Source organism: Trachurus japonicus, chromosome 24 (genome assembly GCF_045865225.1).
Source record: "Trachurus japonicus isolate A0001 chromosome 24, Traja_1.0".
Lineage (NCBI taxonomy): Eukaryota > Metazoa > Chordata > Actinopteri > Carangiformes > Carangidae > Trachurus > Trachurus japonicus.
This window is the reverse complement of record NC_140930.1, coordinates 27,054,374-27,081,558: the sequence shown is the minus strand read 5'-3', so window position 1 is coordinate 27,081,558 and position 27,185 is coordinate 27,054,374. Positions and strand designations below refer to the sequence as shown.

The following is a 27,185-nucleotide window of genomic DNA, read 5'->3' as shown; positions in this document are numbered from 1 at the left end:
CAATTAGCGTTGTCAATTAATAGCGCGATTATTAGAGATCAGCTCCACGTTACCTCGCATCTTCACATAAACTGATCTGTCTCTCCTCTTCCATCCGAGTCTGGACCTCAGTCCCCCACCACTGCTCTCCAAAAAATGACTCCACAACAAGCAGCCAGCAGCCTCCCTCCCCCCAAACCTCAAATGGGAGCTGTAACTCCGGCTTTACTGAATACACTGTTTATATTCTCCTCAAAAACTCCTGTTTTCTAACTCTTGCCCCCTGTGTGTTTTCAACCCGTGCACTAAAAATGATGGTTCTTGCAGGACAAGAGCGCCTCCATCTCTCTCCGGCTTGTGGCGCAGGGAGTCCCTCCTCCGGATCCTGGCGCTCCTACACCACAACACTCATGACGTATCAACATTTCACACACATTTTTCCAACAACTATTAAAACCTTTAGGATATGCATGGCACCGAACTCGCACACCACGGTGCACATGAGGCTGGGACCCGACCCCTCGGTGCCCCGAAACGGCCCCAACTAGCAGCCAGCTCGCCCTGCAAAGTCCTATTCAGTTTTTTTCTTCACCACCTGATTTAAAAATTGCGGGAAATTCAATTTTTATTTTGCTCTCTAAAAACTTTTTCCTCAGTTATAGGGCTCCCTTACCAAATTTTCGTACGTCCCGGGGTGTTCCTGCCCCGTCCAGTCCAGTCTTTGGGGCAGCAGCTGAGATGGAAAAATAGTGCCGAGTGTGATCATCCAGTTCATAAATGTATTGAGTGATGTTTTAAAACAGTAAATGAGAAATCAGAGTAAAAGCAACATCACAAAGTACAGTGCAGAGAGAAGCATCTCTCTCGTACTGCTGACTGCTTACCTCCTTCTCCTCCACCTCCCTTATCAGGGTCTGAAAATAGGATACAAATACAAAATTACACCCCGTGACAATTTCGGACATATTATAAATTATCTTTAAATGCAAAAACACCAACCTCGGCTGCTTTTTGACACGGTCCAGCTTCTAGAAATCGGGCTATTAGGAAGTACAGTTCTGGTATGGTTGGAGGGGGAGAAGAGGACGGGAGCTGCGTTAGAAGAGGGCACCGAGGAAATTGTGGGGATATTACAACAACCATGACATATTTTCCGATCTCCTTTACTCACCAGAAGTCAACTGCGCGATGTGTATACTGTCTGAAGCCATTTTGGTGTTGTTTGCCAGGGCAGCGCCAGAGCCTGTGTGGTGGGTCTAGGTGGCTGCCCTGTAGCTGTCACTGTTTATCCACCAGGAAGAGGCTGCCTCCATTCAGCTCCGCTCACACGAAGTCCCGGCTGCGTCGAGTAGTCCTCCGCGAAGCGCAAATTAGGGCACTCTGTGGGTTTTACCCCCGCAGAACACCGTCTTCCTCTCGCTAAGAACCAACAGCCACGACATCCCCGGGGTTACTATCCCTCGCGGTGATTTTTAGCGGCGGTCGCTCGACCGTGGAGGTATGTTTGCCGAAATCCCCCTCCCCCTCAAAGGAAAAAGCGCAAGCCCTCTGCGGAAGAATACGCACGGTGTGTTCCACGCACGCCACTGTAGAGGGGAGGTAGAAATGGCAGCGTGCTAAAGGAGAGGATACACTGCTGCAGAATGGCCGTTACTCCGTAGCTAGCTGACATTTATCATGTTTTAATAATTACAGACTTATATTGACATACATTTAATTCAGAGGCGCATTGATTCTACTTAAATTCAGTTGTACTTTGTGTATTTTTTTTAGATGCGGATGTAAAACATGGCTCCTGTGTTTGAGAGGGATTTATAGCCGATGTAACCGTTTCAGCTACGTTTTATATAAAAAATAATAATAATAATGTTAGCTTTGATAATACTGTGTGTTCTCGTTTGCCTCGCTGCTTGTTACTGATGTTATTGTGTAACAAGATGTCTCGCTAACACACCCACTCTCTCTGGGAGCCGTTTGGTGGGGAAGTCGTCCATTTCTCTTCCAAATACTGCCAGGCATTAAAATGGGGGAAGGGTTGGAGAAGAAGGGGAATGCAGCTTAATGAATGAAACCTCGTGAGTTACAGGAATTTAATGGCAATCAGACATTTATGCAAGATGGACCATCACAGAGGATTATTGAAGAAATTGGTTAGATGACTGACAAGCACACTTTCTCTGGTTCCTGAGACACCTGTGAATAAAGAAGAGGCAACACTAAGGAGCTATTTTTATACAATAAAATCATATTATATTAGGCTATTATATGTGAGGGAGGTCCATTACATGGCAATTGAAAACAGCTATTTTTAAAGCATGGAGCCACTTAAAACAAGACTCAATTCTTATCTTGCTCACCTCATGAACTGTTTTTCTTATTTGAAGTGAGACATCAATGAAAGCAGGAGCAATTACTCAAATTACCACTCCATATTACCACAATCTCTTTACATTATGTTGGAACTGTTTTAAGATCAGTTTATTACAAAACAATCCACTATGTAAGTGAGGCTAATGCTGTGTTTTGTTGTTGACAGAAAACACACAGCCTCAGATTCAGTGTGTGAGATATTTGCAAGGAACCAAATAAAACATTTCAAACACCACTGTAAAGGTAGAGCTTGATTTTTGGTTGCACATTTTTTTCCCCACCAGTTTCTTCCTTAGTTTCACCTCAGTGTAAACGTAAACATGAGCAGGTGCTTACATGGTGTAATCTACCTCAATAAAGAATTATTACCAGTATTTTTATCCTTGTATCATATATATTGCCTACATGGTAGCCTATATACTGTAATGAATGGTTTATTAATTAGATAGCATAATTTGAAATAATTCAAAAACAACCTCTCCATTTACATTGCGTGCATGTCATTTCAGTGCCTGGCAGAGATGTAAAGGAATATGTCAGTTTGTGTCTTAAAGGATGCTGATGATATAAAGAAAAGTAGCAACTGACCACATTTTTTTAAATAAAAAATAATAATAAAGCTTTGATGTAGGCCTAGCTATTCACATATCACAAGTTTTTGGTTTTCCTTGTGAAATGCAGACACTCTTGGGATATCTCTCACACACATGCTCAAATCCAAAGGTGACAGACATTTTGGAGCCCATGCGTTTCCCTACATATCAATTTTGTTTGTCATTATTAACATTGTCGTACACTTTGCTTTGCACTTGTGGATAAATTACGGCTCTGCCTCTGTCGGTCACTAATAATCCAGAGGAGGTGATCGTCCAGTGGCTCCACCAACTATCACAAATCTTCTGGAACATGTGGGTGTATTTTATACTTTGAGAAGAAGCAGGTGGAATAGCCTGCCATTTCCTACACTGATCAGACAGATTAGTTAGTGGAACAAGAAGCACTTCTCATTGCTGATATAGGCCTATAAAATTCAGGCCTCATAATATAGATAGATAATATAATAGGCTATAGTCATGAACATGCAATGCCTATTGATATAGAAAACTCAAAGAGAAAGCTCAATACCTGTACAGCAACCCCAACAGCTGTTGGAGTTACTACCAGCTTTAGATGTGTCAACCACTTGATGTATGGTCTCTTAAACCTCTAGACCATCCTGCAATCTGCACAACATATTTCACAAGCTTTATAGGTTGGGGGGAAAAAACACAACAAAACCCTTGTGTTGTGGAATAGGACCAAGTTTGAATTTTTAGCCCAAGTTTCAATTTTTAGCCCCAGCCAATCTCTTCCAGGTTACCTTTCATCCTGACCCCTCCAGTGTAGTTGTTATTGTGTTGACTGACATGGCCACAAGGAGGCAATCTCACCCTACACCACTCAGCTGAGCAGGGGGGCAAAGAGGAGTCAGAGGTTATAGGTACTGAGGAGGAATGTAATCAGTTACACATTTTCTCCTCCTAAAATACAAAAGGAATCCACTGATGTGTTTTAAAGCTTGTCTTTCCCAACACACAGTGCACCAGGAGATATCTCATCATTGTAATGGACACAAAAGTAGGCCTAAGAAAAAATATACATCACTTTGAGCTTAACTCATCATTGACCAAATGAATCCTGACCTGTAGTATTTACAACTTCTCATATGTCAGGACATCCAGCATGAGAGGTGCTGTTTGGAGATTTGGTTTGATACAATAGGCTACTTCATTCTCAATGTGTCAAAGATTTTAAATTGGCCAGAAGAACTGAAAGATATTAATCCAGGCGGCAGATATCTTTGTCCCTTGTAGCTCTACTGAGAGCAGGGATGGATTTATCAGCATTATTCATTGTCATCTTCTTGTAGCCACAAGCATGCACAGATTTAAATCCTGTACCTGTGTAGCATTACTTTACACTTCAGTACTATGGTGTATGGGTAAAATGTGAGAATTCAAGGAAGTTGAGTTTGTTTTTTGTGTACATAAAAAAAGTAACTTTTCAAGTAAATATTACATATATCCAGCACTTTCTTTCTGCTGTTATCTCATTGTTAAAAGAGGTGTCATACTGTTGACTAAGTCTACAGATAATACATTTTAATTGGCCTCTCCGGTATCTGTGGTATTCAGACATCATCACTCCACACCTCCTCATGTTAAAAAGAGGAGCCTGTCATTGGTCTGTGACTGTGAGTGACAGCTTGTCCCGCAATAAAGAGACTGTATGGTTTCATCAGGTCCCACCACTCTGGCAAATGCTGACCTTTCACTTCCTGACACAGCAGTTGTATTTAACACAGCCACGTGCCCCTGGCGACCTCACACACACACACACACACACACACACACACACACACACACACACAAAGACATACAGACACACAGCGGTGGCTTTGTGTTGGTTTCAAAAACTAACTCTGAACATGAACACACTGAAAAGGAGCTCTGGAACTCCAGCGGGGGGCACATGCTACATGCAAACACACACACACAGCGCTTTGCCTGTGTTTTCCAACTTACAAAAAACCCAGCACAGGTGAAGGTATACCAGTGGTTAAAACGAAAACATGGCATTGCCGTCTAACTATAGAGAAAACACATATGCAATGCTCAACATACATTATTTTCTACACTTTTATTCACCAATAATCGAGGAGACACAGAAGAACACAGAAACTCCGATTTGACATCAACTTTTTCTTTTATTTCAAAATATTCTCCCAACAGGATGAAACTCAGAGAAGCCCAGAGGGTCCAAAGCCAATAGAGCCGTCTAGAACAGAAGCACCACTCATTATTGCTATGTCACTTTGCTGCAGGACAAGGCGACCGGGGGGGTGGGGGTTGGGGGGGGGAGGGTTGCAAAGTGAACAAAGTCAAACACAGAGACCCACAAACACATTCACTCCAGCACACGTACAAAAAGGAGCTATGTGAAACACAGTGGCGGTAATTCCAAAAAAGTTAAGATTTTTTTTAAAAAGCTGCAGATGTTCTCCATGACGACCATGGACCTGGTTTCTTGTGGCTCTTCATCCACATTACTAACACATATCGACAAATCCTCAACTTCGCCGTCGGGGGGGTTGGAAATGGAGCATCTCCGAATTATTCAGAGTGCCCGATAGTAGTGATCATCTTTTTGTAGAGAATAAACTACAAATATAGGCAGAGCTGGTTTTAAAAGACCATAACAGTCGTGTTTACAGCCCCCCTTCGGGCAAAAATGAAGAACATCTGCAGCCGTCTGATAAAAACCACTTCATTCTGTCTGTCTGCGTCGGAGAGGCGTGCCGTATAGCGATGCAGAATGGAGGAAGGAGGAGAGTGGAGCAAAAAAACCATACTGAAGGTCGAGGAGCTGAAAAGGAGTGTGAGCACATGGGCATGGGGGCTGCTGGTTGTCCATCTCTACTATCACAAGTCTAAAAAAAATTCAGCATGGTACAAAAATCGTCAGTAAAAAAAGATGCTTTGCTGCCATGGAGTCAGAGGGGACGAGTCGGTGGATGCTGCGTCCGTGTCTTTACGCCTTCTCCTCGGTGGCCTCCTCCGCTGCTTCAGTTACCTGAAGGAAGGAGGAAGGGAAAGTTGGACACAGGGTCAGTCTCGAAGTGTTACCTCTGTTTCCCCCTGAGAATAGGCTCAAAAAAGCAAAAACCCACAACTTACACTTGGCTTTGGTTTGTTCTGCCAAGACTCACCTGGCAGGTCCTCAGTGGGTGTAGTCCAAAATCATTCATGTAACTAAACCAGCCTTTTAAGACGAAAGCTGATCTCGCCGCACAATCTGAGCGAATATGGCACTCACTTGAGCTTGGAAGCATCTTTATACTGAGTTACCGGTATCCGAGGAACTCAGAGGCAGGCATCAGTCTGTGCCCGGGGCTACGTAATCAAATAACTTGGTAACTTTTGGGAACGAGGCAAAAAGGTTTTTCAAAATAGAAAAAACACAAGGGCTGCTTTGTAAGCATTAAAGTTTAAGCTGAGATCCTCTCTGAATATATTCATGGAGAGAAACGGGCCAGTGGAGTTTCTGAGGCACACTTAAAGGAACACATAAACATTTTGTAAAGTGGCATTTATTTGCTTTTTCACCGAGAGGTACGGGTGAACATCAACACCGCTCTCATGTCTGTGAATACAAAGCCAGGCCCCAGAGCTTGTTAGCTTAGCATAACCACAAAAGATGGAGTAAAACAGCCCGGGCCTGTCAAAAGTTAACAAAACAAACCTATTAACACTTGCTCGGTTAGAGTCTCCATGCTAAGCTAAGCTAACTCTTGGCAAGTGGTGCACAACATTTTCAGATATCCACCCCTGTAAGTTTAGACAATTGTCGCCATTAAATTTGTCAAGGTCCATTTCTCATTGATTTGAACAAAAAGAAATCCTCTCATCTATCTGAAAACCATGTGCAAATAAACCCCATGATAGTACACCAATGGGAAATATGTTTGTGATTAGACTGAACTTACTCTTATAATGTGAGAGAGCATCAAGTTGTCAAGTCAAATGATCCTGGTTGTGAATAGTGCTCAGACTAAAATTATATATCTCCAACAGTGGCCTTTCTGGTAGATAAACTCAAGCACGCTCTCTTTATTCACTACATTGCTCCAAAAAGCTACTCACTGAAACCCATAACTCTTCTGGTATCAGCAGGAATCAACATTATCTCAACAAGCGAATCGAAATCCAGCACTGTGTGTGTCTGGGTATGTGCGCAATCTGACTGGAGTGAACATCTCCTGTCTGTTTCCTCTGCCTGTCTGAGCCAAAACTGAGCCAGTCGCCCTCCATGTCACAACTCTGAACCTTCCTGCTCATGTGTAAAAAGTTCTTCACCGCACACAGCCAGGAACGCACCAGAACATCCTCACTTCTTCTTCCTCTTCACTCCGCTGTCGTCTTTCATCCTCTCTCTCTCTCTTTTGCCAATGCACACACAACACTGCAAAGCACACTGGGTAAATGTTTGCTGGATTAGTGTATAATACTAGTTGTAAGTTGTACTACATGTTAGTGTTCAATACACACACACCACAGACGGATTAGAAACACTGGACCGTACCCTTAACTCTGACTGTCTCACTCTGCCCTCTCACTGACATCATGGAGGGAGCCGAGCTTCTGATGGATGACACACTGACAGACGGACGAGACACGTAGATCTGTGTGTGTGTGTGTGTGTGTGTGGAATGAAGTGAGGTGATTATTAGTGATGTGATTGCACAGCAGGCCAAGGAGTAATGTAGGTGTGTAAGTGTTTATACACAAAGTGACAAAGTAAAGGGAATAAAGATTGTTATTTTCTCGTCTCTCTGCATTTTCCTCTTTGAGATATTTTCCCATTCTTTTCTATTTTCCCCCCACACACCTCATTGGTCTTGGTCTCTCCATTCTGGGCAGGGCCGTCGTCCTTCTTTCCCTTAGGGCCACCTTTCTTTGCCTTCATGGGCTTCTCGTCTGCCACCTTCTGGATAGAAAACATTACAAGCACACACACTGCATATAAACATGATGCTGACAGACATTACAGTATCACATATGAAAGCTGTTCGCTGACAGTTATGTTTTTTTTTAGTATGTGTGAGGTTCCCCTTTTGTATTTTGACTAATTTTCACCCCAAAATACCCTGAATTTATTCAAATATTTTTCCAAGTTGAACTAATTTCAAGTATATGAATGTTTTTGTTTTGTTTTTCTATTTCCTGCTGTCAAATACAGTAACAAAGCTGCCTCTCTCAATAGTCAGGGAAGACAAAATGTCAATTGTGCTCGCAAGTAATTAAAATAAATCTAATTATATAAATAAAAGTTGAATGTTGGTGCTGCAGTATTTATCGATAGTTAAGAATTTAAAATAAATATCTGTGAATTCCTAGATTGTTTGGAGGATAAATAGTGAGACGAGGATTCTGTAGGTGTAGCTGAAATGTGTAAACTGCAACATGAGGAGTTCTCTGTGTGTTCTCCAGATCCAGCAGCCTTGGTTAAGTACATAAACCAGTAGTAAGTGTGTGTGTGTGTATGTGTGTGTGCTTACCTTGACGATGGCCTTCTTAGGCTTGACCTCAGGCTTGGGTGGAGGAGCAGGTTTCTGTAGATTACACAAGAGCCAGTCAGTACTGACCATGCTGACAGTGTATTAATAAGTGCACAGTGTTTGGAGAAAGAATAGTTGATCTCGCTACTCTTACAGAACCCTTCAGCACCGTTTAAAATAAAAATCTCTTTAGCCAGAAGAGCGGCTTAGAAAACTCATTAGGATGAACACAGCCCACTGAGGATTGGAATGTCTGCACTGGATCCCACTGTAAATGGTAATAACGATGAAGAACTCGTACTGAATCTCCTAGGCAATGGGATCTGACAATATTCCTGTGTTGAGTAGTTTTAAATATCTGCCTCTTCTAAAAGTGAACTGACCTCAGACCACTCTGCAATGACTATATCAGATGGGAGTTTAAATTCTAGCCAGTCGGTGTGAGCTAGTTTGCTGCAGAGCTTTTCCAGGCGGCTGAGCGTGGACCACGTTACCCTGAAGCCACGAGCTACAGTAACGCTGCTGTGAAATTGAATCATGTGATTCTTGCTCAGAATATCCCTCTTTTTCTTTAGAAATTACCGACACTCTGCACATGAGACAGTAAATGAAAGACATAAGTTCTTCTTGCTCTGAGGCAAATGGGGCTTAACATTTAGAGTTTAAGACAAGAAAGACTGTACTATGTGCCATGTAGTCCAAATAGTGGCCTCCACTTAATTGAATTGCAGTTGAAGGCATTTAAAGGAAACATCAAATCAGAAAACATTTTTAAAAAATGCAGTAATAGTGTTTCCTGAGAAGTGGGCTGATCTTTGAGGAAAATACACACATTATCTTATTATAGGCACTGGAAATAAAAGGAAATAACTCTGTAACTTCACGAGTCACCTGCTCTTGGTGGGAACTGCAGGGTTCCAGTTAATGGTTATGTTATGATATACAGTATAATAATAAAGATCATAGTCTGCTCCTCCTCTATTTGAAGAGTGCCTTGAGATAACCAACTGTAATTAGTAGCTCTTCATGCTACAGGTTAAACAAACCAGACATATGATGTGTTAATAAGTAATAACTCTGCAAGTGCTGGTAGATGTTTTTATCATGACATTTTAATTTTAGGATAAGCCTAACAGGTTATTTCCCTCCCTTTTCCAGTCTTTATGCTAAGCTAAGCTACCCAGCTGCTGGCTACGATCATCATATCTAAAGTTTAAACGCTATGGATGTGTGCGATTAGTTGACCTTAGATTGAATAACCATCCTTGCTAGTGGGCACCAACAATACTCATGGATTAATGGATTCTATTAATGTACAACACTGATTATGTGTTGGCATCAAAGATGTTACATAGCCACCTGCTACCAACCTACTGCTGTAGTTTGGCAGTTTGATCTTGACTATTCCTAGACTGGTCTAAATTTAGAAAATGTCCATTTCATTGACAAGGAAGAAGTCGTTAGGAACATCCCTAACAGAGACATGACAGTGCTACCCATCTTCACATCAATGTCTCTGCAGGAAAAAAGAATAAGCGCAGATCCCAAAATGTCAAACTTTTCCTTTGAAGTGCACATGCAAATATACGTACACATGCAAAGACTAAAAAGGGATGAGTTCAACATGCAAACTACAACACAGATAAAAACACGTGGTCTGTATAGCAGAGCTGCATGATCACCTAACCATGGTTTGGTTTCTCTCCAATATGGTTCATCTTACCAGGATTGATTTGGATGCAAACTGAACATTTTTCCAAACTGTTGTCCAGTTAAGAGCTGAATTATAATGATATTCCACATCCATTAACCTATTATGACATCAAATTGCAATACACACTCTTGTAATCATGCAGCCCTACATGTCAACAAGGTGTTGCAACAGACCACACTGAGAATGGACAAAAGACAACAGAAAAAAAGACATGCATACCAAGCCAGACGCAAGGGGGAGCGTTCTTTTATGGAATTTGTAAAATGCACTGATCAAATCCATAAACTGGGTGAGGACTTTACTCTGAACTTTGGTAACGTGCCACTTATTATCTCACAAGGCCGAGGCAGGAGGAGGGGGCGGGCGGGGGGAGAGGAAGGAGAGGACAGAGACAGAGGTGAAGACAGGGAGGGGAGAACAAAACTTACCGCTGACAGTCTCTCTGACCTTCTGGTGGGCTACCGGAGCAAGGGATGATCAACAAGAGAGAGAGAGGGAGAGAGAGACAGTGACAGAGAGAGATATCAGTTGTACCTCTGCGACCTGATCTGGAGCTGATCTGCTTTGGTGACTGCTACAAGTGTCCTAATCATTAACCTGTCATGTGTCTATTGTCTCACTCACTCACACACACACACACACACACACACAGGCGCACATGCACACACACACATTCTCTGTCAATACAAAAAAACACAGCACGCAAACACACGCCTGCACGCCCACGCACAGCACACAAACACACCCGAAACATTTACCTCCTGTTTTGTGACTTTGGAGGCCTCCTTGCCCTCGGGACCCTCTGGAGACTGTAGTTAATAAAGCAACAAAAGGAGAAACTGTTACCAGGGCGACGTGGATCGAGGTGCACACACACACACACGCATACACTGGACAGCACCCCCCCCCCCATTCACCTACCCAGAGAACGACATTAGCCCTCTGTACTTACTGTAACTATCAGTGATGAGATTTGGTCTTTTATGGTTTGTTGTGTTCAGTTGTGCCGATGATCAATAAGGTGACGTGGATGAATCATAAAGTAATAATTAACTAACTAATGCAAATCAACAGTGAGGCTTTGGATAAAGGTCAAAAGTTCAGAAACAGACATGATTTGTATTGGAAGCTCTTATTTTTCAGATACATCCATATTAAACATGATAAAATTTTACAGTAATAAAAGTGTAACTTAAGCTGAGCTTTCAGATATCAACATAAATTAAAAATGCGACTATTGATAAATGAACAAATCATTTAAGTTCCTTTTATAGTAAACATTAATTGGCTTCACTTTTCCTTTTATGAATTTGCTGATATTAGTTTACTACATGGAAATAAAAAATAAATCAATTTAAAGACTTCAGCCTGGTTGGAAGAACGGTGATGGGCATTTTCAGGCGTTCACTGACATTTTCTAGACCAAATGATTGATTGATTAATTGATTGAGAAAGCTATTGTTTGATCATGAATTGACTGTTGGTTCCAGTCCTGTGCACAACACCTGTTCACAACACAACACTGAGTTAGGAAGCCCTGTACATATTTTTCTACTTGCCTCCTTCCAATACACTGTCAGGTAGCCTATTAGAATATTAATATATTTTTTATTTTAATATTTTAATATTTGTGTACAAAATGAAGCGGTCAGAATTTTAAAGGTTTGAATTCCGTCACTCAGAATGAATGTAGTATTTGGTCATTTCTGGATTGATCCATAATTTGGTATTTTTGGCTTTAAATCAAAGAATTAATTGACAACTCGAACGTGTCACCTGATTAAGTCGCAATCTGTATCTGAGCTGTAAATTACATACGTAATTGGAAATTCATATTTATCTGATGATGTTAAATGATGCTGCCAGAGGCTCTTTGATTATCATTTTAATGGGGGCTTTTTGTTTACATGCCAGGAGCTGAGCTCCCCCTAAGAATACTGGCATATCAACATGGATTCATTTAGACGCAATCGCTGACTATAGCGCTCAGTGAGGGCTGTCATGCTCCGTTCAGACCATCCTATGAACATGGTGGCTGCAGGTAGGTAAGGACAGTGCACAGGAGAGTCCACCCCCACCACGGAAAAAAAACAATGTTGGTTTAGCCTGCAGGTTGGCAATCGCATCATTTGCATGTGGGCGACCTCCGCCCCTAGAGGCCCCCCATTCTCTGTCCTCAAAGGCGAATCTGCGCAGACAATGGCAGTTTTTAGATGGTAGAAAAGCCAGTTTCCATGTATGCAATGATACAATGCACTGGAGCTCGTCGTGAAATGCTGTTTAGACAGTGTCACGGCCCCTTTTAACACGGCGGCGATTGTCCCTGATCCCCTCTTTCTTTATTCCTTTCTCTTCATCTGGTTGTGGGTTTGTTCAATCGGCTTGGCGGCGACCATTCACCGCTACTGGAGAACTATAATGAGACAGGGAGGTGGTGATCTGTTTTTTTTCTCCTGTTAGATTACACATTATCCAAACATCTACAAGTCTCATATATGCGTGAAACGCGCCCACCAGAATTATCATCACGCACGTCTCTACGGGATTTTACGCATCCATCCATCCGGCGGCTCCGTCTGACTTTAACCAGTGCGCACAGTGGACAGGGAAGTGACAAATAAAACGACCACAAGAACGGCCATTGAGATGAACACAGGGACACTGACAGTGTAAAAAGATCAAATGTTGTAGATGAAACCTCTCCCGTACAAGCACCGACGTGTTAAATACACCTGAAACGCTGCGGGCTGAAAGACGCTTCCTCAAACTTTGGCATCACCTCACCTGCCTCGACGTCGCCACAAAATCGCGCACCGCTATTTTCCCCTCAAATGCAAGAGCAGAAAAAACTACAGTGAAGTGAGCCGGATGGCACAAACGACACTCACCTTTCTCTTCGGCATTTTTACGTGTGAATTATTCTCCACCAAGCGCAGAAAAATTAAGGTCAAGCCTGAAGGTCCAAGAGAGGTGAATTTGAACTACCTCGAAATACTGGATCAATATCTAAGCACCTTCGATAATATGTTGATTATATGCACTCCCCAAAACTCTATACCTCCCACAGCCATTGGACAGAGCGGTCAAAACCCTCTCCTGTGCTGACTCCCCATTGGCTCATCCTGACTCTATGTAAATAAGAGGGCTGCTGTCATTGGTCGGGGTTTATCAGAGACCGCCTGTGATTGGCTCCGCGCTCTTTGTGCGCAGATCCCACCAGACTGCGATGCCTGAGAGGGAAAGTGGAGACAGGCCAATGAAAGCGGGGCCGACTCTCGGCGGATCTGGGTAATGTAGGATGAGAAGACAGAGAATGTTGTAAATAAAACACACAAAGGGCCAGAAAAACGGACACAAAGACACAATGTCGCCCACAGACAGGCTCCAGAAAAGCATTGTGTCTTACAGGGTTTCCCTGTTCTAAAGAACTACAGTAATCAAACACCATGCTTTGGCACAGCAAACACCTTGTCACAGCAAAGGTACCAGTCCCTGTGGGAACATGATACTGGGTAAAACAATGCAAGGGGCACCGTTTAGCATACAGTGGACCTGTTAGTGCCTTCTGGATACTGAGGCTGTGATTTCTTTCACCAGTCTACACATTTTTATGAGAGTGTACTAATGAGTTTGGCATTGATCATATAGGCTGGCACTATAGGCGATGTAATGAAGCAATATTTACAATAAACATTATATGTAAAAAATGAAATATTGACAGGGTCATATTGATGACCACATGATGGCCAGTCATGGGAATATTTGTCTATTGGTTCATCCATTTGCCTGTTTGTAGCTAATTGTTCACAAAGTCTATACTTTTTACAGTTGTGGTTACAAACTCCTCCCCATCCTTGTTTTGGGTCTAATGAGATAGATAGATAGATAGATAGATAGATAGATAGATAGATAGATAGATAGATAGATAGATAGATAGATAGATAGATAGATAGATAGATAGATAGATAGATAGATAGATAGATAGATTCATTTACCAAAAGAAAGACACAGATTTTCCATACATAAAATAATTGTATTTATTATTATACTATTAGTATTTCAGTTGTTATTGGGAATTCTCTTGAATAATTCTATAGTGGAGCTGATACTGTTGTCTTTTATCACTTATTGCATTGACCTGTGTTTCCATACATTTAAAACATGTGCACCTCAGTCCGTGGAACTGACTGGAATCATTGTGTAAGATAACATGAGGCCATACGGGATTCAGTGAACCTAAATACCTGAGCTTGCAGTCCACTGTGAGCGAATGACTGAATGTAACACGTGTAGGAAAAAAAACATCTTAAAATGATACATATTAAAGAACTGCATATTATGTGGACAGGTCGCATCATGACAGATGTTAAATCCACTTAATTGTCCTAAATATTGGACAAGATGCTGACCAAATAGTGTTATGTCCTGATGGGACGTTTATATGTGTAAATGTCCCTAAGGCCAAAACCTTGACCTCTCTGCCAGCCCTTGTGCCCTTTTACACAGCCAAAGGGGTCAGGCAAAAGAGCAGTCACTTCCAATCTGGCAAGTCAAGGTGCCCACACAGGCACAAAGTGTCCTGCAGCTCAACAGATAGGCCCCTGCAGAGGACAGCTCCGACTGGCTCCAGAAATGTCTTCTGTTGTGATTGAGAGAATATGGTAATCTTAATACTTGCAAATCCCATGCCCAGCAGCCAACTCTCCTGCTCCACATAAGTCTATGCAAACCACTATGGCAAACCTTCTTTCACAGGTTAACAAACATGGATAAGACTAAGAGGATAAGATGTCAGTAGATCTGTTCTTCTCTTTCGCACACATGATCCACAACATTGAAAGCAGTGACTTGTTTTGATGTTGTGACTCATTTATGGTTTTTTTATTTGTTTATTTCATTTGTAGTTTTTGGAAAATAACAGAAACTACATTAAGTTTCAAATCAAATTACTAATCATTCAGAATTAACTCGTAAAAACACACCCCTAATACACACCAGTCTGACAACAACACAACGCTCACCTGTTTTAATGTTATGGCAGATCAGTGTATTACCAGAATATTCATGTTTAGGACAGGCTACAATCTCAGTGCACAAAGTTGTGTGTTTCTCTTTACAAAATATATTTTTACTCCATGACCTCAGAACTGGATCATCCTCAGAATTTTAGATGTTTATTATGATATCATAGATAAATGCTGCAGCATACAAAACTTGATGTATGTTTTAAGTTTAAGTCACATATTCAAACCCTGAGGAATCTTCTGTAATTTACAGTATTATTACAGAATCCCTTTGCTGTGTACATCCAGAATGTCTTCTACACAACAGCAGCTTCCACCCTGTCCCACAGTGTTTAAGTGTGTACATTACAGTACATATTGCACCATTTTAAACTCACAATGACTGTAAAAGAAAAAAAAAAATTCTACAAAGAAATCAACAAAAGCAACTGCAACATTCTTGTACAACATCACAATAGATGGAGAAAGGTCTCTGACAAATCTGACAAAAGACAGAGCTTTCCTGCCAACAAAACCCCTTCATGTCTACATGGCTGTGAATACACGACTGGTTTAGAAGTCAACCCAGAACACACAGGAGCAGGTAGCTTGATGGCAGCTCCACTGTTCCCACATAGATTCACACAGTCAGCTAAATAGACAGTGAAAATACAATGAGGAATATGTACAGCACATACATACATAAAAGAAAAGCACAAAAAGAGTCCGCTGTGAAAAGAAGTAGCCCCCCTGAAAATGATATAGAAAGTGGTTTTTGTTTCAAACAACATTTTATTGTGGATGAAAATGTTAATTTTTCAAATACACAGTTGTTGATGTGGCTTTCTTTTGGATGTTCCCCTATTGTGGCATTTCATTTTGATTTAGTTGAGTATTTGAACTTACTGTCCCAATACACAAACATCTGTGAACAGTCAAAGACACGCACACACACGCACACACACACACACACACACACACACACACACACACACACACACACACACACACACACACACACACACACACGTACAGTAGACACACCCAGTGGATCCATAAAAGCTCATAAACAGTGGCATATTAACTTCACAGCAGGTTAGTTTTTACACTATTTATTTTTATATAAATCACATGTCTCAGTCAGTAAACTGAAGCTCCCAATTACAAAGCCTACTCTTCTCTTCCCACATCCTCAGAGTGTCTGCTGACAGATGTTGTCTGCTCAATGCAACATGTCAATTATTCAGCAGTGACAAAAAAAATGTGGAAAACATCTGCACAGCTCCAAAAGATTGATATCTACAGGCCTGGGTGCACAGTAAAAAATGTTGCACACACACACAGACACAAAAAAAAATATAAACAGGCACTCACATCTGAAAATGCATGCAAAATTTAATGGGCAAAGAATAAGTTTGGATGCGTTTTGGTTCTCTGCCGTCCTCAGCTGAATTAATTATCCACCTGTGGGAATGTTGTTTTAGTCGTTTGGGCAAAATTTAATTGTTGCCCAAAATGAAATGAATTTGAGGTGGGGGGTTACAGTAAATGTAAACAAGCATCAACATCAACCTGCTGGACTAAGTGTCAGGGGATCACCACAGTCAGTGGGAACATTTGTACAAAACATCATGGCAGTCCACCTAGTATTTGTTGATGTATGTCAGTCTGAATCAAAGTGGCAGACATGCTTGCCACTGTGTTCTTATACGTGTGATATGAACATGTGTGATACTTCCTGTATAAGGAAACACTTAAACCACAAGCACTTGTTTAGCCTGATTTTTTATGCCAGTGAATATGAATTGTTTTAGTCTTCATTGGTCAGTTAATAGAATTTCCTAAATAAGGTAACACATCAGTGGGGGAGAGGTTTATATGGTAGTATGCATGTGTCAGGTCTGGTGGTTTTAGTAGGTACATCATCACATCTTTAAAAGAGACAACAACACATTTCATGCCTGATTGGCCTATTGTAGGTACATTCATATTACGACTGGATAAAAATTCCTCTGGTGAAAGAATGAGTCGGGAACTTGCTGTGGGGCTTTAAGTTTAAAGAGGTTGGGTTTCTTTGAATTGAATCTATAAACCCATTTATGTCTTTATTACAAGTCTATTCAACTGTAATGTCCTATTGTTTGGCTAGCTGTAAAGCTGCTGCTGCTAAGTAATGGATACTAATGAGGAATTCCCTCAAGCCAGCATTAGAACCCAAGCTAGAGAACATGATCCCATTACAGCCGTCTCTAGATGTCTTCTGAGGTTTACAGTGTGATTTTTTTTGTGTGTGTGTTCTTGTGTTTAAGGCTCGTATTAATACCAATGTGTAATGTGACATTTCAGTCACTGCAGCACAGCTATTTTGCAAATATATGTTTAGGGTTCATACAAACAAAAAGGATTTTATGAGCTACTCTGGAGCTTTCAATCAAACCACATGGTCTTCAGCAGCAGATGCAGTTGCCCAAGACTTCTCACCCTTAACAATCATAATAATAATTGAAAGAAAATGGATACAGTTGACAAAGCAGCCTCACCACAGTGTCCATTTATAAACTGTTGCGGAGCTTTTGATCATAACTATAAATCAAGGTCGTAAAAATAATGTAGCCTCCAGAAAAGTGGCAGGTCATTGCATTAACAGCAAATGAAAAGGCTCTAATGGAGAAAATGAAAATGATGCATTCAGGCAATCAGCTCCAGTAAACTGATCTTTCCCTCCACGGGAATGGAGGCGCCTGTCAGAGGGTCAGAAATAGGCATCAACATGACTGAGATGCCATCTTTCTTTATAACGCACTAACATGTGAGGGGACTCGAGCTGTGGGCGTGTGGACACTTCTACACGGCGCGCGGCTGACACCTTGTGGCCAGGTTGCGTCATTGTCGGTGCAGGGCCACTATTGCGCCGCACGTTTAGAATTATCACGTCTACGGGTGGAAGAAAAAAAAATGCTGACTGAATTAGAGCAGCAGTGTCTTTGAATTGCACTATTTTTAGCACAGTGTCAGTCTTGCGCTCACATCTGTAAATGCAACATCACATCTGGAAAAGTTGATGTTATATTATTAGTATTTTTTTTTGTTTTGTTTTGTTCAAGAATGATCATTAAAGAAAAACACATACAAATAATAATAAAAAAGCTGTCTGAAATTTGACAGACACCAAGACGTCTATTTGTAACGCTGGGTCCTCCCCCCTCCTCCTCGTCCTACATTACGTCATAGGGACCTGTGCGCTTGTCGATCGCAGTGTATTGGGGGGGATGCGGCTCTTCATGAGGCGAAGCATGCACTTGCAGGAAACGCCGGGCCGCCTTTTGTCTTCCTATGACCTGGTTCGGTTCCGCAAAAGAACATAAGCGACGGAGAGCTGTGGAGACACACACGCACACGCACACATACATACAGAACCGGACCGGACCGGGGTTAACGAAACAGGCCGCGCGCGCTTCCCCTCTGTTTATCTCTGTGCGCAGCGCGAGGCGAGCCCGTGCAGGATCAGATAACGAGGTAAGGCTTGTTGACAGCGGCTCTCTCTCCTTCTGCGTGGTTCAAATGTGTGTGTATGTGTTATATTTTCAGCCTGAAGATCGTGCGTGTTGCTCATGTTGATGCGTGTTTTTATTAGCTCCCTTAGCTCTGCAGCACCTAAAGCCGCAAGCGCCCCGGCTGTGGAGAATGAAGGCTGCCATTATTTCATTTGCAGCCTACTAAAGTCTTGTGTTTACTGCAGTCACTGTGTCTTCAGTCTGACACCTCCTCACTGACATCACTGTTGCTCTGACCTGTAATGTCTACAGTCCAAACACAGTTTATTTATTGTAACCTCTGTGTCTCACTAAGATACTGATACAGTCATTACCTGGGATTCCTTGCATCTTACATGATGTTACAGTGTATTTTCTGAACTAAGATCTCATTTGTTGGGCTCCATATTCACATTAGAGCTGTAAATGATGATTGCATTCATTATTAATCTGTTGAAATCACTTCTCTGATGAAAGGATGAATAATTTAACCTACCAAATGTCAGAGAACAGAGAAGACTGCGGTGGTGTGACTTCAGCAGCAAGAGCATAATATAAAAGTGAAAGTGCAGCACATTGGAGAAGCTGGAATCAGCAAATATGTACTTTTAGTAGGCTATATAATCTTTGATTAATAGATGATGCAAGTTAGTTCAGTTACTCTTGACTCATTAATCAGTCAAGGAAATGGTAATTTCTCTAAATCTTGTATGAAATGCATTGAAATCTTTCTTAATGCACGTTTTTTTTGCTATCTTCTGACATATTAAAGATAAAATGTTGATGTAGAATGTAATGAGCGTAGAAATCTAAAGTGAAAATGGTAGTTGCAGCCCTGTTTGTGCCACACTGTTGTCTTATAGCTGTATCCTGCAGCATTATGATTCCCCTTCACTGGAAATAACAGGTAAAAGTCAAACCACAAAACATCCCCTGACCAAAAGTATATAAAAGTGTGTGGTTAATGTGTGGTTTTTCCAGATGAGAGGCACGTTATTCAGGCTTTGCAGTGTTTGTGTGTCTCTTCAGGTTGTGTCATCACTCACTGCACTATGCTGGGCTGCTTGCTGCGAGGAGGCTGCAGTCCTCTGATCTGCTTCTGGGCCCTGCTGCTGCCTCTGGTCTCCCCCCACCGCCTCAACCAACCTGGGAGCAGAAGCCACAGTGTGAGGGACCGGCCCAAGCTCCTGCTAGTGTCCTTCGATGGCTTCCGCTGGGACTACGTGGACCGGGTCCCCACGCCGAACTTCCGCAGCCTCATGGACGAGGGGGTGACAGTGGACCAGGTGCAGAACGCTTACATCACCAAAACCTTCCCCAACCACTATAGCTTGGTGACGGGTCTGTACGCCGAGACACACGGCATCGTGGCCAACGAGATGTACGACCCCACTCTGAACCGCTCCTTCTCCATGGAGACGGACAGTATTTATGATTCTCGGTGGTGGGAGGAGGCCGTGCCTCTCTGGGTCACCATCCAGAAAGATGGTGGACGACGGAGCGGGGCGGCTATGTGGCCCGGGTCTGATGTGAAGATCCATGACATGTACCCCACTCAGTACCTTCAATACAATGCCTCTGTCAGCTTTGAAAGCAGAGTGGAGCGGATTGTTGAGTGGTTCGCTGCACCTAAAGAGGAAGCGGTGGATTTCGGAGTTCTGTACTGGGAGGAGCCCGATGAGAGCGGGCACAACCTGGGACCTCAGAGCTCCCTCATGGATGCAGTCATCGCAGACATCGATGAGAAGCTGGGATTCCTCATTAACGAGCTAAAGAAGGCCGGGCTGTACAAGCAGGTGAACCTGATCGTGACCAGTGACCACGGGATGACGCAGCTTTTCAGCGATAATATCATAGAGCTGGACCAGTACGTCAGCAGAGACCTGTACACCTGGGTGGATAAGAGTCCAGTGGTGGGAATACTACCTAAAGAAGGTAGCCTATCTGTCATAACGGTCAACAGACTCACACTTGTGATGCTCTTTACTAGACTCAATGACCACCAGTGCTTTATACTAGGAATTACATTTCATTTCATTTCATTTATTTGGATCTCCATTAACTTTGGCTAAGGCCATTGCTATTCATCCTGGAGTCCATACCCAACACAATTATCTTTCCACTGCAGTACACAATCACAGAAAACACATCACACAACAAAAACACACACATATTCACATATTACAGGACCTAATTCAAATTAACAGTAGGCTACCTCCACAATGTAGCTTAACATAATTCTTAAATAGTCAGATGGTCAGGTATCAACATACATTAGACACAATTCCATTATATTACATTTACAAAAACAGAATTTGGATCACACAAATTGATTGTACCAAGTAGCCTCAACTAAACATTGACAGACAGAGAGCTGTTTGGCTAATAAATGCTCTTTCAGTAGTTCTTTAAATCTATATTTGTTGTTTTCTTCAATACAGTATTCACATACATCTGAACAGTCCTTTTGCCTACATACTGTATCTATCAGTTATCTGTCACACACACATTCACATACTGATGATACATTGGGGGCAATTTTAGGTTCGATCTTGCCCCAGGACATTTTGATCGAACCACCAACCACATGTTTAGTGAACCACCCGCTCCACCTCCTGAGCCACAGCCATTCATTATATTATCATTAAGTCATTAAATGAATCCTTAAATTATCAGATTCTTTTTGATGTCACACATTAAAACAAATGGTCACAATTTAGGAAATGCACTTATTTGCTGTGTGGTAGATGAAAAGACTGACACCACTCTCATGTCTGGAGTAGGAATATGAATATATGAGATGAACAGACAAATTTCATTACCAGTGACATCAACTAATGCATAATATTCCATTTGCATGATTCATAAAAAAGGTGTAAAATGGTGAATAAGTGGTTTTATGTTAAACAGTTACTTTAATGGGTATGTGATGCAATTTAAGAGGAATATATTCGCAATGTGGGATGTAAGAGGGACATTTTGCTTTTCTCCAACTTGGCTCTTCTAATTTCGCACCTGTGTGTGTGTGTGTGTGTGTGTGTGTGTCTCCTCCAGGGAAGCTTGATGAGGTGTACAGCAAGCTGGTGGATGCAAACCCAAACATGGCGGTGTACAAGAAGGAAGACATCCCCACCCACCTCCATTATCAGCACAACGTCAGGATCATGCCCATCATCATTGAGGCCAAGGAGGGCTGGACCGTCCTGCAGAACCGGACCGGGTCCTTCATGTGTACGTTTTGAGACAATACTCTGGTTTGCAGCTTTACACATGAAACGTCTTTTGTTGTTGTTTCAAGCAGCAGCATCCATCTGCTCTATTATTAGCAGCACAGGAGTTTTTTTCTTTCTTTCTTTCTTTCTTTCCAGTCAGTGAATCAGAGCCCGCTCATGTTGTAGCCGCTGTAATTAACACAGAGAGCCCAAATTTATTCTCCTTTAGAAACAGCAGAAATGTGCGTGTGGGTGTGGATGTTCTTCTTGCGCTGCCTCCAAGAGTTATTTTTCTTAATCCGTTTCAAATCAAGCAGGTACGATGGAAGGCAGACTAGTATTTAATGCAGCCACAGATTACCCCAGCTCCTTTTACTGCCTAATTCTTCTTCTGGTTGAGGGATTGTTAATCAGTAGAATGACCTGGTGGCTGAAAGGAAACCCTGCTCACTCTCAGTATTCACTACGGTAGTGCAGCTAGATATGTCTTGTAGGATGCTGTGCTGCACATCAGATGTTGTTTGTACTGTCCAGCTGTTTCAGCAGCTGGCCAAAAGAAACAGTGATTATTATTGTAGTGTGTTTGATCATGCTACACCACCCAAATACAAACCCATTTCCACAGTCTGTTTACAATATCTGATACCTTTGCTCGATGCTTATGTTTTACCCACACTAGTACTGTGAACGCGGTGAAGTGTTGTTGTGCAGAGCTTGTGATGATCCTTAGAGTTTGGTTGAATTGAACTGTGTGCATCTCTGAGCTGCCTTGTACAACATTTGCAGTACTTTACATGTATTGAACCCAGGTTTGTTTACATCCATGTTTATGTGCCAACAGTCTTCCTCTTCACTGCTTTTGTTGGAGTAGGCCTCCTGCTAGATTTGTTTACTCATTACCTCCACCACTGATCTGCCAGAAACTACAGGCAGGACTATGCAAACATATGTCACCCATATTGTTACACATTACCATCCTATGTATACACGATTTATTATAATATATATGTGGTGGTCCACATGAAAAAACTCCTCCACAGTGTTACAGTGTTATATCTGGTGAAAGACTCCACATGGTCCCTTTAAGGCCAGATGAGTCTGAGGTATAGGATGGTTTGTTAAAGGGATAGGTCAACATTTTGGCAAATTCTCCTATTGCCATAATCCCTATAGTCATAGGGATAGGTTCATTTATCGGTGCATGTTGTTTTGAGATCTGCGGGGCAGAGACGTGAGCTGTGAGTTACATTATACATGATTATCTCATAGCGTGGTGAATGTGCAGGTCACAACTTGTCCATGAGAGCGTTTTGGAATTGTTGGATTGTGTATATTGTATATATGTTTTTTTTATTTCACAAAAATTCAGCACAAAAGACAACAAAAATATCCATCAGTATCAGTGGCTGATAGACTGTACTTAAAAAAAAAAAAAGCCAACAGGGGGGACCTGTAACCATGCACCTCCATTGTGGTCGCTGAGCAGCTCTGCTGATCTCAAAACAACATGCACTGATAATTAAAGGTATCATACCCCTGACTATAGGGATTATGGCAATAGGCGAATTTGCCTTTTAAGCCACTGATGCTGCAGATTACCTGTACTGATTTAACTCGACAAACTAAAAGAATCCTGTCAGGTCTTCAGGAAGGTAAAAGCAGTGATAAATCTTAGGAGCAGCAGTTAGCCGGTCTAAGCTTTTTTTATATCAAAGATTTCTGTGCTTGTGTGTGTATTTTGATTTCATTTTCAGCTCTGCCTGTGTGTTGTTGTGATTGATCTAGCAGTAAGCAGTCAGCCGAGGCAAAGCAGTGACGGGAGTAAATCATGACACAGAGCAAGCAGAGCCAGATCCCATAAATCTGCAAACAAAATGTGCTGCCTGTGATTCATGGGATGTGGAAACTGGACAGCTATAGTTTAACAATGCAAGAATCATTAACATCATAGCATTGCAACTCCTTATGCGAATGTATTTCTTGTTTTTGCTCTCCAGTGGGAAACCACGGCTACGACAACACCTTGCGGAGCATGCAGCCAGTGTTCGTGGCCCGTGGGCCGGCCTTCCGTCAGAATTACGTGAAACCCTCCATGCGCTCCGTCGACCTGTACCCTCTCATGTGCCACATCCTGTCCATCCGCCCTCTGCCCAACAACGGCTCCCTCTCAAACGTCAGGGATCTGCTGTTCCCAGAGCCCACGCCCACACCCGCCACGCCCACGGCCAGCAGCAGCCCTCCCAGGGTCAACCAGTACTCCTACGCGCCCGTCGTGGGCTCCTTCATCAGCGTGGTCATGGTGCTGGGCTTTCTGGTGTTCTACGTCAGACAGGTGACGCTCAAACAGCTGCCCTCACTGAAACACAGAAGCAGGGAGATGTCACAGCCCTTACTGCAGGAGGACTTGCATCTGAAGCTGAAGGAACAGAACGGATGGCAGATATAAAAGAAGAGGAGGTATTCCTCCCCCAAGGTAGTTATGCTCTGTCCAGAAGCACGCCCTGCACGCCTCCCTCACGCCGCTGATCGCCATGCCATTGTGCAGCTCTTTTGTCAGGCGAAGCTCAAGAGAATCTAATCTGACCTGGTAATCACGTATAGAGGCGCATCTTGTTCTGCTCATGTGTGAGGGAAACATGCAGGCTTTGCTTCTGGTGCAGGCTTAAGATAATTATAGGGCGTCATAGTGGCTTTGCTTTGATTGTGAATTTTACCTAATATCATCTCATCATTCTCATTGTCACTTTTACAGAGTTAAAAAAAAAAAATCAAAGCTAAATGTAGAATTTTAACCTGTGATTCTTACAAGTATGAACCTTTGGTGGGAAAAACTGTGACTTGGATCATGTTCAGGTGTCAGTGTTTTCAAAAGAAGTGAGTTTGTCTGGAGGCTGGTGTGTTTGTAGCTGTGAGGAGCAGCCTCACTCTTGCCATTTGTAGAAAGGGTTGGAAGCAATAATTTTCTTTTTTCTTGATGGTAACAAGTGCGCACACTTTTAGACAATCTTTCCTTGATGACAATTAATGGTGTTGCACTCATTTGTGCGGAAAATTGTATGATTGCTAAAAAAAAAAAATCAATGGCTTGAGAGAGAAGCTGAAATCCTGCCTATCTTTTTACACTGCATGCAGTGACTGTCAGTATTGTTGTTTTTTTTGGAAAGTTACAGGAATAGTCAGTCTCAGCAGAACCCACTTCTTTTGAAGTGCGCTGACACCTTCTATTCAGGCAGTCGATTTGGTTTATTCAACGCTTTCAAATCTATGCAAAGCAGATTTGTATGTTGCGATGCTAAACAATGATCAAGGTTCTGTCAGATATTTTTTTCCCACCAATCGCTCTACTTGACATCTGAGCACTGAATTAGAAGTTACTTTACGATACAAAAAAACGCTGTGATTGAGCTGAAGTATTCAAAACCCGACTACTCCGAGGAGACCCGCTGGGCTCAGTGTTACTTTTCTGAATGTTACTTGGAAACATACGTTCCACTAAAGACTCACTCAATGTGCCAGGCTTCTGCTCATGTGTGTAGGTCAGTCCATGAGCCCGTCACATCACCACCTTGCTCTTCAGTAGTCGGTTACCATTTGCCTTTTAACTTAACAGAGAACTTCTCTCTAAGGTGTGCAATCGTCCGTGTGTGAGTTGGTCTGTTTTTTTGTGTTGGGAAGGCATTTATCTGTGTAGATGGCTGTGAACTGCCCTCCTCTTCACACGTCGACCCGTCATAACCATGGCCATTTGTTGGTGAAATGTGAAGTGCAATTGCTATTGGTGAGTATTTCGTAGTAGGGAATTTAAGGGTTTTCGTTGTTGCTTGGTTGAGAAGACTATTTTGGCATGACTTGCGAGAACTGTTCCCCTGATTTGCACTACAGGACAGAAACGAAACAGAACGAAGGGGCAGTAGTTGGATGCTTTTTAGGTCATGTATAATTTGCACTTCCTGTTCGTAGTAGCTATTTGAAATAATGATGATAATAATAATAAAAAAAAAAAGTTAGGTGCCTCTTGCCAAAAAAAGCTTTTTAATTAGCTTAATCATAGAAAGTCGAGTAGAAATCCAAATCTGTCAGTGAATGATTAGAATATTTTTTCAGCATCTTTTCGGAAAGAATTGGTTCCGTTTTCTTTGTCTGCTTTTAGATGCATTGACTAATACCTGTGCCCAAAAAAATGACAGACATCACTGTGAGAATTTAGTTTTTACAAAATTTAAATTCATAAATTGAAAGCATTTATATGAAATTGTTAATTTTCTGAAAAGGATCTTGTTTTATGAAAAGTGAAAAGTGTTGTCTGGTAATTTTTCCCCTGACTTGTTGAAAGAGAGATGAAATATATCCACGCTATATTTAAATAAATCCTTTGAAATTGTTAGAAAAGAAGTAATTATTAGATCAGGTTTATCTCCGTTCAATATTACCTTGAATTTGAAAAAAAATGTATTTAATATGATTTACAGATTAACTATCTTTGCCATGTTGATGCAATTAAAGAGTCTTCTGAAAATAAAGGGACTTATGTGAAACTGAATGTCTTGTATGGATTTTTTTTATTAGTACATGTTTGTGTATGAGGACAGGGCTTTTACACCTTGTGAATCAACACCATTTAACCCTTCAGTTTCCTCTGCTTACAAGAAAAAAACCAAACAATTCAAGAGAACAAATTCTAACAAAAAAAAAAAGTATCATCTTACTATATGGCATAAATTAATTACAATTTACAAGAACTGTATAAACATTATACAAGCTGCACTTTGGACCCTGCAATTTATTTTGCTATTAATAATTAAAAGACAGCAAAGCAGGAAAAAACCGTGAACATGAAGTGAAAATAGAATGAAAATAAAATATGTATGTGATGTCCATCAGAGGTGACCACTTAATTGATTAATAAACAGTTTAAAAAAACAAACAAATTGACTGTCCTCCTTTCAGCAAAAAGGAGAAACACAGGCCTCAGACCCTTTGAAAAGCTCCTTAACTAAACATTGACGTTGGAACAAACCAGTTAATTTCTTACCTGTGTGTTCTTGTAACTTAAAATTTAGTTAATGCTTTAGTTTTAGTTGATTTATTATAAAACAAGAAAGCAAGACACCACTTTAAAGTTGTGATGATACTAAACTTGGAAATCGATTGGGAGCGAGAAAAGCTAGACAAAATTTAACAAAAAATTTAACAAAATGACACAACTCTTGTTGTAGCCTGTAAGCTTGAGCTGAAGTCTCCTCCCAAGCAAATGTCCTTGAAGGCACCGTCCTTTGT

The 27,185-nt window shown here is 41.7% G+C and overlaps 3 protein-coding genes across 12 annotated transcripts in view; 1 reads left to right on the top strand and 2 right to left on the bottom strand.

The window, feature by feature from the left end:
- The window catches only part of phip (PHIP subunit of CUL4-Ring ligase complex), a 37,177-nt gene extending 35,911 nt beyond the window's left edge, over window positions 1–1,266 (bottom strand). The window contains exons 1-4 of one of the 2 annotated variants that reach the window (XM_085770895.1): window positions 1,151–1,266; window positions 979–1,037; window positions 864–893; window positions 653–712 (exon numbers count right to left, since the gene is read on the bottom strand). In XM_085770895.1, the coding sequence (XP_085627021.1) occupies window positions 653–712; window positions 864–893; window positions 979–1,037; window positions 1,151–1,190 (189 nt within the window). In that variant the 5' untranslated portion in view covers window positions 1,191–1,266. Of the gene's footprint in view, window positions 1–53; window positions 367–652; window positions 713–863; window positions 894–978; window positions 1,038–1,150 lie in introns of those variants that run through there. The other variant, XM_085770896.1, reaches the window with a different exon arrangement.
- A 3,809-nt stretch (window positions 1,267–5,075) lies between these two features.
- On the bottom strand, window positions 5,076–13,168 carry hmgn3 (high mobility group nucleosomal binding domain 3). 8 transcript variants are annotated; one of them, XM_085770496.1, is made up of 7 exons: window positions 13,049–13,168; window positions 10,919–10,969; window positions 10,589–10,618; window positions 8,447–8,500; window positions 7,777–7,875; window positions 7,471–7,570; window positions 5,076–5,961 (listed from the first exon to the last, which is right to left on the bottom strand). In XM_085770496.1, exons 1-7 carry the CDS (start codon window positions 13,061–13,063, stop codon window positions 5,954–5,956), a joined length of 357 nt encoding a protein of 118 aa, XP_085626622.1. In that variant the 5' UTR covers window positions 13,064–13,168; the 3' UTR covers window positions 5,076–5,953. The 8 variants fall into 8 exon arrangements, with proteins under 8 accessions (XP_085626622.1, XP_085626623.1, XP_085626626.1 ...); XM_085770497.1 differs by having other exon boundaries at window positions 7,777–7,872; XM_085770500.1 differs by lacking the exon at window positions 7,471–7,570.
- Window positions 13,169–18,390: 5,222 nt separating this feature from the next.
- Window positions 18,391–25,885, top strand: enpp5 (ectonucleotide pyrophosphatase/phosphodiesterase 5). 2 transcript variants are annotated; one of them, XM_085770322.1, is made up of 4 exons: window positions 18,391–18,679; window positions 19,726–20,631; window positions 21,751–21,927; window positions 23,906–25,885. In XM_085770322.1, exons 2-4 carry the CDS (start codon window positions 19,749–19,751, stop codon window positions 24,352–24,354), a joined length of 1,509 nt encoding a protein of 502 aa, XP_085626448.1. In that variant the 5' UTR covers window positions 18,391–18,679; window positions 19,726–19,748; the 3' UTR covers window positions 24,355–25,885. The 2 variants fall into 2 exon arrangements, with proteins under 2 accessions (XP_085626448.1, XP_085626447.1); XM_085770321.1 differs by having other exon boundaries at window positions 19,707–20,631.
- The last annotated feature ends 1,300 nt before the right edge of the window (window positions 25,886–27,185 follow it).

Bases quoted from the DNA above. Each gene is read 5' to 3' on its own strand.
- enpp5 (XM_085770321.1), top strand. From the start codon at position 18,497: ATGACCTGGTTCGGTTCCGCAAAAGAACATAAGCGACGGAGAGCTGTG. The intron at 18,680-19,706 runs GTAAGGCTTGTT...CAGGCTTTGCAG, and splicing joins GTGCAGGATCAGATAACGAG to TGTTTGTGTGTCTCTTCAGG. The intron at 20,632-21,750 runs GTAGCCTATCTG...TGTCTCCTCCAG, and splicing joins GGGAATACTACCTAAAGAAG to GGAAGCTTGATGAGGTGTAC.
- hmgn3 (XM_085770496.1), bottom strand. The intron at 8,501-10,588 runs GTAAGTTTTGTT...TGTAATCTACAG, and splicing joins GGTCAGAGAGACTGTCAGCG to AAACCTGCTCCTCCACCCAA. The intron at 7,876-8,446 runs GTAAGCACACAC...TTTTCTATCCAG, and splicing joins CTAAGAAGGCCATCGTCAAG to AAGGTGGCAGACGAGAAGCC.